At 46.2% G+C, this 14,292-nt stretch overlaps 1 protein-coding gene across 1 annotated transcript in view; it reads left to right on the top strand.

Moving 5' to 3' along the window:
* Positions 1 to 14,045, top strand: part of SPRING1 (SREBF pathway regulator in golgi 1) — a 160,617-nt gene extending 146,572 nt beyond the window's left edge. Inside the window, exon 6 of the mRNA XM_077955313.1 lies at positions 11,082 to 14,045. Within this exon, the coding sequence (XP_077811439.1) occupies positions 11,082 to 11,087 (6 nt within the window). The 3' untranslated portion in view covers positions 11,088 to 14,045. The remainder of the gene's footprint in view (positions 1 to 11,081) is intronic.
* Positions 14,046 to 14,292: the final 247 nt, after the last annotated feature.

Genomic DNA, 14,292 nt, shown 5'->3' with positions numbered 1-14,292 from the left:
TTTTTATTTTTATTTTTGAGACAGAGTCTTGCTCTGTCACCCAGGCTGGAGTACACTGGTGCGATCTTGGCTCACTGCAACCTCTGCCTCCTGGGTCCAAGCAATGGTCCTGCCTCAGCCTCCCAAGTAGGTAGGATTACTGGCGCCTGCTACCACGCCCAGCTAATTTTTTGTATTTTTAGTAGAGACGGGGTTTCACCATGCTGCCCAGGCTGGTCTTGAACTCCTGACCTCAGGTGATCTGCCCGCCTTGGCCTCCCAAAGTGCTGGGTGCTGGTGGCTCACTCCCAAAGTGCATGAGCCACCGCACCCAGCCTGTATTTATTTTTAACATTACATTTTAAGCATTTAAAAAAATTGTTTAAGGCCAGGTGTGGTGGCTCATGCCTGTAACCCCAGCACTTTGGGAGGCTGAGGCAGGTGGATTACTTGAGGTCAGGAGTTTGAGACCAGCCTGGCCAACATACTAAAACCACATCTATACTGAAAATACAAAAATTAGACAGATGTGGTGGCGCACGCCTGTAATCCCAGTTACTCAGGAGGCTGAGGCAGGAGAATCACTTGGACCTGGGAGGCAGAGGTTGCTGTGAGCTGAGACCACTCCACTGCACTCCAGCCTGGGTGACAGAGTGAGACTCTGTCTCAAAAAAAAAAAAAAAATTTATTTAATATTTTGTGAAAATTCATTTTATTGACTGGATAATAATCCATTATATAGGTATATTATAAGTTATCTAATCACTGAATTGGAAATCACTCATAGAGCCAAGCATATGGTAGGTATTCAATAACTATTTGCTGAATGAATTAATGAATGATTGAATGGATGGACAGATATATTGATGGATGCTGTCTCCATTGTAAGTCAGTTGAACAGAGAAGGGCCATTCCCCTCCCTTTTTCTTTTTGCTAATATAAATAGCACTGCAATAAATTTCCTTGCACCTAGCCATTTTATTATCTCTCTGATTATTTCTTTAGAAAAACTTCCTAAAAGTAGGTTTAATGGGTCAAAGGGTATGGCTTGAGACTCTTGGTACAAATTGCCAAATTGCTATTGAGAAAGGTTATACCAATTAATACTCCCCATGAACACTATATTGGGGTCTTCCTTTCTGAATACTTTGCAAACTAAGTGATTTTTTTAATTAAAAAAAATTTTTTTTGCTAACTTGGTATCTATTTATTTAAATTTGCATTTATTTGATTATTAGTAACTTTGAATCTTTTCCACATGATTGGCCATTTGTATGACTCTTGAATATCTGCATTTCTGATGGTAGAAATTTTTTTACCTATCTGCAGGGAATAAGGTTGGGCTAAAGACATTTGCAGCAGAAGGCTATTTTGCCAGTATCCTTTAGATTACCACAGGCTTCACCCTTGTCCATGAAAACAGTCACCAGCGCCTCCCTGGTCAGGTGCTATGCTTGGTGCACACATCATCTTTCTTTTGACTACTCTACAAGGTAGATACTACTTTAATTTAATTTGGAGTCTCAGCTCTGTCTAACTCTAGCACACTCATCCCTACGCTACATTATCTCTCAGTTCTGAAGCTCATCCTGAAATGCAGAAGGCTCATCATCAGTAAGACCATTCATCCATCCATCTCCCTACCCATGCATCCATCCATGCATGCATACATGCATCCATCCATGCATGCATACATGCATCCATCCATGCATGCATACATGCACCCATCCATGCATGCATACATGCATCCATCCATTTATCTGTCCATCCATCTATCCATCCACTCTTCCATCCATCCACCCTCTCAGTCATCTACCCATCCACCCACTTACCTTTTCAACCATCCATTCATCCATGCATCCCATCCATCCATCCATCCATTCATCCATCCACTCTTCCATCCATCTACCCATCCACCCATTTATCTATTCAACCATCCATCCATCCATTCATCTATCCACCTATCCTCCCACCCATCCACTTGTTTTCCTTTTCATCCATCCATCTACCCATCCACACATCTTTCCATCCATCCATTCATCCATCCATCCATCCATCCATCATCCATCTACCTACCTATCCATCCATCCACCCACCTATCCATTTATCCACCCCATCCACCTATCCATCCATCCACTCATCCACCTCTCCACCCCTCCAATCATTCACTCATTCATTCAGCAAACAACTACAGAGTACCTACCACATACTTGTACCTTGTCTTGTTTTATTGTGAGGCTAAGCCTAGAGCAACTATGTGGTCTCTCTGCAGGGTGGTTCCTCCAGGGGCCAGTGGCATGTGGAGGGGAGAAAGTCTGGAGATGGGACTCAGAACGTGGGCTCAGGATTCCTGGACAACCACTGTTGGAACTTTTAGCAGGAATTGCAACATATTTGGCCAGGGTTAGGGGTACAGTTTGTGGCTGAAAAACAGAGTTTTTCTCTGAATAAGTCAAACTAGCCTGCCTGGGATCAAATCCATGAGGGCTAGACAATCTGGTCCCAGCAAATTAAAACAACATGGGCACCAGCCAGCTACATTTTTGAAAACAGTGTTTTTGTTGTTTTAATCAAGGACACCCTTCCCACCCTCCACAACAAACTCTGAATTGAAATGGGGGAGAATTTATAAGAAAATAAAACAATTCTTAGGTTTTCCGGCACAAACTCATTTTCCTTCTCATCAGCTCCACAGTGTAAGTTTCTCTCTATGTCTTATTTTATTCTTCTGTCCACAGGCTTATGAGGATTAATGAGCACATGCCAAGAGACCATCTTGGGTGGCACAAGAGAAATTCCATTTGTAGTTGAAGCCCACCTGTTGCATTCCCTCCACAGACGGAGGGTCCTTCTTAGGGTACTCCAGGGTCTAGGTCCCTGTGGCGACTGTGGACAGCCCAAGGGGCGGCTCAAGCCCCAGACTGGGTCTGTGTATCAACCATGTCTTTTGTTTTCTGTATTCTGATGCTTTGACATCTTGGGGCCTTGGTGACCGTGGAAGGACTTCCCCTCCCAGAGCTGTCCAATTCCTGGAGAAAGTGAACAGGTCACCAGAGAGTGTGCCTTTCAAATGCAAGCCAACCCCTCCAGAGCCCCTACCCCAGCAGCCTATTTTATTAGACTTTCATACTCTTGGTCACTACCTACCTGCCATAGTCACCCCAGAGCCAGGAACCAGATAACTAAGGGACAGCCCCTATACCCCCAGAGCCTGCTGAAATTATTCAAACGAGCCAATCCTAAACCCACTTACCCTGCCTTGCTTATTTCTTCCTGGGGAAGCCACAATAAAGGCTATGGCCCATGTTTCCCCACCTCCCCTGCCTCCTGCTCCACCCTAGTGCTGCCTCATGCAGCCCTGCATGGTGTGCCATGCTTCCTGTTTTAGGCATCTGTGGACATCATCAACTTCTTCCTTCATGACAGTTGTTTCCGTGTCTGTGTGTCTTACCAGCCTTGATTAAAACACATTCCAGGTACCCTTAACGCAGTCTGCTCTTTCTGTCTGGGTCTGAGGCAGGTCACTGTGCTCTCCTAGCCACAGCCGTCTCTTCCATGAAATGGGGACAGGGACATCCAGTGGTTGTGAAGATTGAGTAGGTAACAGAAGTGACTTCCCAACAAAAGAAGCCTCTCCCAAGTCCCTCCTTATCTGGCCTGCATTGTTACTTTAAATGACATTTATTTGCATTTGAAACAACTTATTGGCCTGACGCAGTGGCTCACGCCTGTAATTCCAGCACTTTGGGAGGCCGAGGCAGGCAGATCACAAGGTCAGGAGATCAAGACCATCCTGGCTAACACGGTGAAACCCCATCTCTACTAAAAAGACAAAAAAAATTAGCCGGGCTAATTTTGTGGTGGCGGGCACCTGTAGTCTCAGCTACTTGGGAGGCTGAAGCAGGAGAATGGCGTGAACTCAGGAGGTGGAGCTTGCAGTGAGCTGAGATCACGCCACTGCACTCCAGCCTGGGTGACAGTGTGAGACTCTGTCTCAAAAGACAAACAAAAACAAAAAATGTATTTATTTATCTCTTTGCCCACCTCTCTCCACTAGAAAGAAGGCTTTTGTTCATTGCTGGGCACTTAGGACCTAGAACAGTGTTTGGCACATAGTAGGTGCTCATTTAACAGTCAGTATGACATGCTCATGAATGCGGCTGGCATTTAGATGTGCATTTATTTTATTTTATTTTGAGACAGGATCTTGTCCTGTCCCCCAGATTTGAGTGCAGTGGAACAATCATATCTCACTGCAGCCTCTACTTCCCAGACTCAAGTGATCCTCCCACCTCAGCCTCCCAAGTAACTAAGACTACACGGTTGCACCACCACACCTGGCTAAGTTTTGTTTTTTAAATTTTTAAAATTTTTATTTTTTTGAGACAGAATCTCGCTCCGCCACCCGGGCTGGAGTGCAGTGGCATGATCTCGGCTCACTGCAACCTCTGACTCCCGGATTCAAATGATTCTCCTGCCTCAGCCTCCCTAGTAGCTGGGACTACAGGTGCGTGCCACCATGCTGGCTAATTTTTGTATTTTTAGTAGAGACGGGGTTTCACCATATTAGCCAGGATGGTCTTGATCTCATGACCCCGTGATCCACCTGCCTCAGCCTCCCCAAGTGCTGGGATTACTGGCATGAGCCACTGCGCCTGGCCTGTTTTTTTAATTTTTAGTAGAGACGAGGTCTTGATATGCTGCCCAGGCTGGTCTCAAATTCCAGAGCTCAAGCGATCCTCCTACCTCACCCTCCCAAAGTGTTGCGATTACAAGCATGAACCACTGTGCCTGGCCCATTTATTTCTTTTTATCTTTAACACAGAATCTGGTTCTTTTGCCTAGGCTGGAGTGGTAATCATGGCTCACTGCAACCACTGCCTCTTGGGCTCAAGCTATCCTCCCACCTCAACCTCCTGAGTAGTTGGAACCACACACAGGGGCCACCATGCATGGCTAATTTTAAAAGTTTTTTGTAGAGACAGGGTCTTGCTATGTTGCCCAGGCTGGCCTTGAACTTCTGGACCCAAGCAATCCTCCTGCCTGGGCCTCTCAAAGTGCTGGGATTACAGGTGTGAGCCACTGGCCCCGGCCTAAATGTACATTTTTATTGCTCTCTTTCCGCCTTAGTCTTTTGGGATCTCCTTGTGTTAACCGGTGTCCATTCGGGCCCTTTACGGATTAGAAGCCGTTCGGGGAGGTTCTCGTCACTTTTGCTGGCCTATAAAGTGTTCTATTTGTGGACAGGTCCTCAGAACACTTTGTAAACATTAACTTTGTAAATAGCATGCTTTGTGTATAGCAGCTGGGGCAGGATTTGCTGAAATAAGATGGTTCTGAATAAGGCCAAACCTGTTCTGGAAGGGAGTAGGAGGTTTAAGCACAGTCAGAGACCTCAGAGGCCACTGGGCCATTTGCCCAGGGATATCCAGCCAGCGGCTTAGGGTGGCAGAGATTCCTGGAAGACGGCCCCTCCCTGCACCCCAGGAGCGCCTCCCTTTGCCGGGCAGCCCCTGCCCTGGAGTGACTATTGTTTTGCTCCTTTGGCAGAACTTCCTGGATCAAGTTAAGAAAGTTCTTCTGGCTGCCAGAAGGTTTCTTGTGTGGATTTATTGAGCCCCCACTGAGCAGAGGCGTTGAGGCTGTGAGTTGTAAGATACTAACACTCATTCATTCAGTGGATCCTTTTGAGCATCTCCTCTGATCCAGGTGCTGGAGATACAGGGGCAAGGAGACTGACGAGGGAACAGTGACTCTCACGGAGGAGGTACTTGGCTCAGCACAGACAGCACAGGGTCTGCGGGAGCCAGAAAGGAGGGCTGAGTTCAGACAGGCTTCTTGGAGGAGTCATGCTTCTGTTTATACCCAGGGGTCTTTAAGTTGAAGTTTATAAAACCTCAACTCAAACAGGCTTAAGCCTTAAAGAGTATGCATTGGATCACAGAATGAGTAAAGCCAGGAGTAGGTGGCTTCAGGCACAACTGGATCAAGGGGCTTCAATGACAATTCCATCTCTTGGCTCTGTTTCTCTCAGTGGGTTGATCTCATTTCCTCCAACCACAGGTAGGATTCCCTCAACTTGGTTTAAAAGGTAAGAACGGAAGCTCTCAGCTCACATTCTTCTCCTTCCTTTTTTTTTTCTTTTTTTTCTTCTTTTTTTTTTGACTTGCTCTGTCTCTCAGGCTGGAGGATAGTGGCGTGATCTCGGCTCACTGCAACCTCCACCTCCCAGGTTCAAGTGATTCTCGTGCCTCAGTCTCCCAAGTAGCTGGGATTACAGGCATGTGCCACCATGCCTGCCTATTATTATTATTAGTATTAGTATTAGTAGTAGTAGAGATGAGGTTTCGCCATGGTGGCAAGCGGTCTCAAATTCTTGACCTCAAGTGATCCACTCGCCTCAGCCTCCCATAGTACTGAGATTACAGGCATGAGCCACCCCGCCCGGCCTTTCTCTTTCCATTTTTTTGCTTACTTAACGCTTACTGAGTGATGAACAAGAAAATGTGCGACAGTTTATCCTACAGATAAACTTAGCTATGTGCCAAAGACACAAGTACAAGAATGTTCATTATAACATTGTTTATACTAACCAGCGACTGGAAACAGCTCAAATATCCACCAACAAGGGACTCGTTATATAAATAATGAACCGTGGTATCCTCATACACCATAGGCTGGACAGCCCTTACAGAGAATGAGTTAGACCTACATCAATGGTTTTCACCTGGGGATGACTTTACTGCCCCAGGGAACATTTGGCAATGTCCAGAGACATTTTTCATTGTCACAATTTAGCTGGGTGCTACTGGCATCTAGTGGGTAGAAACCAGGGATGCTCCTCAATATCTTACAGTGCACAGGACAGACCACAGCACAGAACTATCCAGACAAGGATGAGCACCAGATTGGTACCTAGAATACAGAAATCTCTAAGATATGTTAATTTTTTAAGAAACACTGTAGAAAAATCATAAATATACTAGATGACCATTTGTGTAAAACAAGAAGTGTTTGGAGGCAGAGACGGGCGGATCACGAGGTCAGGAGATCAAGACCATCCTGGCTAACACGGTGAAACCCTGTCTCTACTAAAAAACACAAAAAAACTAGCTGGGAGAGGTGGCGGGCACCTGTAGTCCCAGCTACTCGGGAGGCTGAGGCAGGAGAATGGCGTAAACCCGGAAGGCGGAGCTTGCAGTGAGCTGAGATCCGGCCACTGCAGTCCAGCCTGGGCGACGGAGCGAGACTCCGTCTCAAAAAAAAAAAAAAAAAAAAAAAAAAAAAAAAAAAAAACGGCCGGGCGCGGTGGCTCAAGCCTGTAATCCCAGCACTTTGGGAGGCCGAGACGGGCGGATTACGAGGTCAGGAGATCGAGACCATCCTGGCTGACACGGTGAAACCCCGTCTCTACTAAAAAAAAATACAAAAAACTAGCCGGGCGAGGTGGCGGGCGCCTGTAGTCCCAGCTACTCGGGAGGCTGAGGCAGGAGAATGGCGTGAACCTGGGAGGCAGAGCTTGCAGTGAGCTGAGATCCGGTCACTGCACTCCAGCCTGGGTGGCAGAGCGAGACTCCGTCTCAAAAAAAATAAAAATAAATAAATAAATAAAAAAACACACACACACACAAAAACAAGAAGCGTATCTATATATGGGCGTATATATGTGTGGAACACTCTGGAAGAATAAATAAGAACATGGGAAGCTGTGTCTTGTGAAGGGCCTGGGGGAGAGGTGTGGGACAGGGATGTATTTTTCCTATACAGATTTTTGTACTGTTTGGATATTTTTAAACCACATACTTTATGTGTATTCTTTAAAAAGTTAAAACAGCGGGGCACGGTGGCTCACGCCTATAATCCCAGCACTTTGGGAGTCCAAGGTGGGCAGATCACCTGAGGTCAGGAATTCGAGACCAGCCTGGCCAACATGGTGAAACCCCATCTCTACTAAAAATACAAAAATTAGCCAAGTGTGGCGCGCCTGTAATTCCATCTACTCGGGAGGCTGAGGCAGGAGAATCACTTGAACCTGGGAGGCGGAGATTGCAGTGAGCCGAGATCGCACCACTGCACTCCAGCCTGGGTGACATAGTGAGACTCTGTCTCAGAAAAATAAAAATAAAAATAAATAAATAAATAAACAAAAAGTTAAAATATAAAAAGCATAGATATTCGGCCAGATCTACCCACATTCATTGCTTGTCCACTTCCTAACGCCCCACACAGTTGCAGTCGCAAAAGCTTAAAGATCATCTAATCTTAGGAGTCATCAAAGAAGTTGTGGAAGTGCTGGATTAGACGCATTTAAATGGGTCTTTACGGGAGGACTTCTTAGAGCCTTTAATACGATAGTGTGCATGATGGATCTCCAAGGAGTACAGTATGCAGAATTAGCAAGTGTCCCTGACTCCTGGATTAGTCTCCTAGGGCTGCTCTAACCAAGTACCACACACTGGAGGTGCGCAAGCTCCAAACAACAGAAATTTATTGTTTCACAGTCCTGGAGGCTGGAAGTCAGAAGTCAATGGGACCCTGCTCCTTCTGAAATCTGTAGAGAATCCTTCCTTGTCTCTTCCTGACTTCTGGTGGTGGCCAGCAATCTTTGGTGTTCCTTGGATTGTAGCTGTATTGCTCCAATCTCTCTCTTTCTTTCTTTCTCTTTCTTTCTTTCTTTCTTTCTTTCTTTCTTTCTTTCTTTCTTTCTTTCTTTCTTTCTTTCTTTCTTTCTTTCTTTCTTTCCTTCCTTCCTTCCTTCCTTCCTTCCTTCCTTCCTTCCTTCCTTCCTTCCTTCCTTCCTTCCTTCCTTTCTTTCTTTCTTTCTTTCTTTCTTTCTTTCTTTCTTTCTTTCTTTCTTTCTTTCTTTCTTTCTTTCTTTCTTTCTCTCTCTCTCTCTCTCTATTTTTCTTTCTTTCTTTCTTTTTCTTTTTACAGAGTCTCTCTGTCACCCAGGCTGGAGTGCAGTGGCACGATCGTGGCTCACTGCAGCCTCGACCTCCCAGGCTCAGGCAGTCCCCCTCTCGAGTAGCTGGGACTACAGGCACCCGCCACCACGCCTGGCTCATTATTTTTATTTTTTGTAGATGTGAGGTCTCCCTGTGTTGCTCAGGCTGGTCTCAAACTACTGGGCTCAAGCGATCCTTTCTCCTCAGCCTCCCGAAGTGCTGGGATTACAGGTGTGAGCCACTGTGCCTGCCCCAAACTCTTTATTCATTGTCACATGCTGTTCTTTCTCTGTGTCTCCGTCTACATGTGGCTGTCTTCTTACAAGGACAATAATCCTGTTGGATTAGGGGCCCACTCTGCTTCAGTATGATCCATCTGAACTAACTACAATGATCTTATTTCTAAATGTCTCATTCTGAGGTACTGGAATGAGGTACTGAGTACCTCAACATATCTCTTTTGCAAGACACAATTCAACCTACAAATATAGTTTATTTCCCAGCATATCCCAAAGGACTACTGTTCTGATTATGCTTCAAGAAATGTGATGCAATATAATTCATTCACTTTACAATTGATGTGTCTGAAGCCCAGAGAGGGAGAGCTGGTTAGAGACAGGGCTGAAACTAAAATTCAGGCCAATTATTGTCTGAATGAGAGAATCAGTGAACACTATCTCCCTTGATAGGAGTCGCTTTTTGTACTTGAAGCTGTGACTGACTTGTGATTAAGATAGTATCCATCAATATATCCACCCCATCCATCCATCCATCCATCCATCCATCCATCCATCCATCCACCCATTGTATCTCCCAACATGCAAGCATCATTACTTGGCAAAACAGTTCCTGCTCCTGAGGACACAGATCTCCTTTCCAAGTGTCCCCAAGTTTGTGAAGGAAGCCACCATAGACTAACTGAGACCAAAAGAGGGATTTTTCTGTTAATGTATCAGGCAAGGTCTCTATTGTGGCTTTCAGCGCAGCTGGATCCAGAAGCTCAACCAATGCCTTCATCCCCCGTTCTCTTTCCTCTCAGCAATGCTTCCCTTTGAGCATCATTTTCAGACACCTTTTTCTTCATGGTGTGAAGCATGGGTCTCAGCAGCTCCACGCTCATCAGCATTAGAAGGAGAGTCTGCTCTTTTCCCCAGGACAGCCAAGGTCCCCAGGATGGCTTCAATCGCTACCTACCAGAGCCTGTTCCAGTGGCCAGGCGTATTTGGTTTTCTCCTTAGCCAGGCCTGGAGCAGATGGGTGGGTTTAGCTGTCTCTGAACTACAATGACTGAGAAATGGAGAGCAGTGGTTCTCTCAAAAGGTGTTAGTCAAATAAAACTTGTCCACTGTGATGAGTTAGCTCTTCTCACACTTCACTGACTCCCCATCAAGTATGCAGTTAAATACGGTAGTGATTGAGTGAGGACACTGCTCAGCTCTGGGCAACCCCAATCCCACTGTGGTGGACCAACATAAACTATGGACAGTTTGGCCTCCTCTGTGTTCCTTCAGTACTTTCCTCACTCTACTGAATGTTTACATTTCTATCCACCACCTACAACCAAACTGTAAACTCTTTGAGGGACCCTGGCTTATTTTTCTTTGCATCCTCAGCACCTAGCAGAGCAGGTGCACAGCAGTTACTACTTTGCCAGATACCATTTCTTGCATATTGGAAGATATGGTCGTGGAGTGGTGGGTGGATGGTTGGATAGGTGACTGGATGGATGGATGGACAGGGTGGATAAGTTCATGGATCCTGTCTTAACAAACGTTCACTGAATTGGAAATCTCTCACAGGGCCAGGGATATGAAAGGTGCTCCATGACAGTTTGCTGAGTGAGTGGGTGAATGGTTGGTTGGATGGATGGATGGATGAATGGATGGATGGATGAATGGATACAATGCATGGATGGGTAGGTAGATGGATGAAGGGATGATGAGTAGGTGATGGATGGATGAATGGATGGAAGGATGGATGGGTGGGTGGATGGATGAATGGGTGGCTGGCTGACTGGATCAACAGATTGATGGATTGATGGATGGGTGGATGGATGAACGAGTGGTTGATTTGATATATGGATGCATGGATGGAGGGACTAGTTAATGGATGCTGTCTTGATCATTGCTCAGTCACCACCTCTTTTCTCCTTTGTAGGTGTGAAGAACAGCTCTTATCAAGGCAAACATGGGTCATTGATGGCTCTTATCTGGCTACATGATTTCTGTGACACTGCCTGCCCACTTTCTTCCACAATTAACTCAGAGGAGTTAATGTTCATTTGCCTGGTGAATTCCCATTCTGTTTCTGCTGTAAATCATCAAGGGTAGTCTAAAACCATCCTGTCAAGGACAAGGATCCAGGTGTCCGCTCGGAAACAGAAGGAAATGGTTAAGAAGTAGAAGCTGTGGGTCCCTGTCTCTTCCAGCAGACTGACTTTGTCCACATAGTGGTGAAGATGGCTGGGCTAACCCTTGAGTCACATCCTTGTACAAACCAAGTGAAGAAACCAAGAGTCCTGCATTCTCTGCTCTGCTGCTCCAGAGGCAGACACACCATGACTCCCCTAAATGTGTTGCCTATGGAGACTCAAGCTCTCAGCCTATCTCCACTTCAAATCAGAGTTGATCCTGCCAAGGAGAGAATTCCTCTGCTCCCCTATTAGCTCTGGCTCCCCTGCCCCCTTGCTGTCACCCTTATGCCTCCTGGGAAAGGGGCAACACAGTAGTTAGTTTCAGAGGGACATCCTCTTGAGAAATCAGCACAGAGGGAGCCACCTACCCTGGCAGGCAGTGGAGTTCTTGGTAGGTGGGCTCACTGGACAGAAAGCGTTCACTACCTAGTGCTGTAGATTCATCATCTCCCTTAGGTGTCAGTCCTTGCAAGGTTAAATAGTTTGAGAGATGCTGAGCAGAAATGCTATTTCCTGCTGCCTCTGCCACAGTCTCAACAGGGTGCCATATAAGAGCAGCAGCAGTGTGCATTCAGCTCCTCCTACGTGCCAGGCTATAAGACAACTATTAATATCCCCACTTTATGGAAGAGAAAACGAAGCTCAGAGAGGTCAACGGGCTTGCTCATTCTTCTGCAGCCAGTAAGTGGCAGAGCCAAGATTCCAACATGGGGCTCCATGCAAGTCTGCAGCTACCTCCGTGGGCTGGTGTGGCCAAGGCTTCATGAATGCTCACTGTTGGTCAGTTTTGGAGGGATTTTTCTTTTTCTTTTTTTTTTCAGATGAAGATTTGCTCTGTTACCCAGGCTGGAGTGCAGTGGCACAATCTCGGCTCACTGCAACCTCTGCCTCCCGGGTTCAAGCGATTCTCCTGCCTCAGCCTCCGGAGTAGCTGGGATTGCAGGCACCCACCACCACACCTGGCTATTTTTTTTTTTTTTTTAGTAGAGACAGGGGTTCACCATGTTGGCCAAGCTGGTCTTGAACTCCTGACCTTGTGATCCACCCAGCTCAGCCTCCCAAAGTGCTGGGATTACAGACATGAGCCACAATGCCCAGCCCAGTTTTGGAGTTTAATCAATGAAAACCTCACTTAGCTTTTTATTTTTCCTATCAGCAGATCATGAACCATCATAGCCTAAGACGGGGGAAAATAGCCACTGGAAACAAAGATTGATGAAAAAAAAAAAAAAACACCTGGAAATAAGTCAGTGCTAGCACTTGTGTCCCCTTTTTGTCTTGGCTGCTGACATGCTAGGAGTTGAGTAAAAAGCACAGATCCCTAGAGAGGTGATTTGAGGATCCCTGGACGCTCCCATCACCTAACAGCTTCCCAGTTTACTGAGATTTTACCTGGAGACCTTCATTTCTTTGGACTTGAAATCCTTTTTTGATTTTCAAGAGACTTTAATTAAAATGACAATACCTCTGAGAGTGGTCATATTAAACTTGCTTCAGCTACAAGCTTAAGCAAGGGAGCAGAGGTGCTGCCTTAGGAAAGGTAAGCAGAAAGCAGGTATAGGGACCTTAATGAGAAAACCTACTTTGCCTCCACCGTAGTTTCACCTATGGCCAGCAGGAAAGGGAGAAAACTATATCATTTATTGATTCATCACAAATTACTCTGACACTTAGTGGCTTAAGGCAACAATCAACACTACTTTATGAGGTCTCTGTGGGTGAAGAATCTGGAAACGGCTTAGCTGGCTAGTCTCTCGTGAAGGTGCAGTTAAGACGTTGGCTGGGGCTGCAGTCTCATCTGAAGGCTCAATGGGGGCTGGAGGATCTGCTCCATGGTGACTCACTTATGTGGCTGTTGGCAAGGTGATCTGACCATTGGCAGGAGACCTCAGTTCCTCATCACACAGATCTACCTGCAGGGCTACTAGAGTGTCCTCACAACATGGTGGCTGGCCTCCCTCTCTTTCAGCAAATGAGCCAAAAGAGAGAGCAAAGAAGAGGCTGCAATGTCTTTCATAGCTTTGCCTTAGAAGCCACAGTCTCCCATTTCTACAACATGCTACCCGGTACACTATTCAGTGTGGGAGGGTTCTATGCAAAGATGTGAACAACACCCATAGGAGGCAGCAAGATGGCTGGGGCCATCTTGGACACTGACTTAAGGCTGACACAATTATTATCTTTATTTTACAAGTGATAAATAAAGGCATGGTGTGTTAGGCCATTCTTGCATTGCTATAAAGGAATACATGAGACAAGGTAGTTTATAAAGAAAAGAGGTTTAATTGATTCACAGTTCTGCAGGCTGCAGGAAGCATGGTGTTGGCATCTGCTTGGCTTCTGGGAGGCCTCAGGGAGCTTTTACTCATGGTGGAAGGTGAAGCGGGAGCTGGCATGTCACAAGGGGGAAGTAGGAGCAAGTGGGGAGAGAGAGGGGGATGAGATGCCGCACACTTAACCAGATCTTGTGAGAGCTCACTTGCTATTGTGAGGACAGCACCAAGCCATGAGGGATCCGCCCCCCACCACCCAAACACCAGGTTCACCTCTAACACTGGGGATCACATGTTAACATGGGATTTGGCAAGGACGTATGTTCAAACCATATCATATAGACAACTGTTATGTATCCATAATAGTCAAAAACAAAAAATTTAAGGTCAATGCTTCCATCTGGCCAGATGCAATGGCTCATGCCTGTAATCCCAATATTTTGGGAGGCCAAGGCAGGTGGATTGCTTGAGCCTGGGAGTTCAAGACCAGCCTGGGTAGCATGGTAGAAGCTTGTCTCTACCAAAAAATTATTTAAATTAGCCTGACGTGGTGGCACATGCCTGTAGTCCCAGCTACTCAGGGGGCTGAGGTGGGAGGATCACTTGAGCCTGGGAGGTCAAGGTTGCAGTAAACTGTGATTGCACCACTCCACTCTAGCCTGGGCCATGGGGCAAGACCTTG

Source organism: Macaca mulatta, chromosome 11 (genome assembly GCF_049350105.2).
Source record: "Macaca mulatta isolate MMU2019108-1 chromosome 11, T2T-MMU8v2.0, whole genome shotgun sequence".
NCBI lineage: Eukaryota > Metazoa > Chordata > Mammalia > Primates > Cercopithecidae > Macaca > Macaca mulatta.
This window is presented reverse-complemented; position numbering and strand designations above follow the sequence as displayed.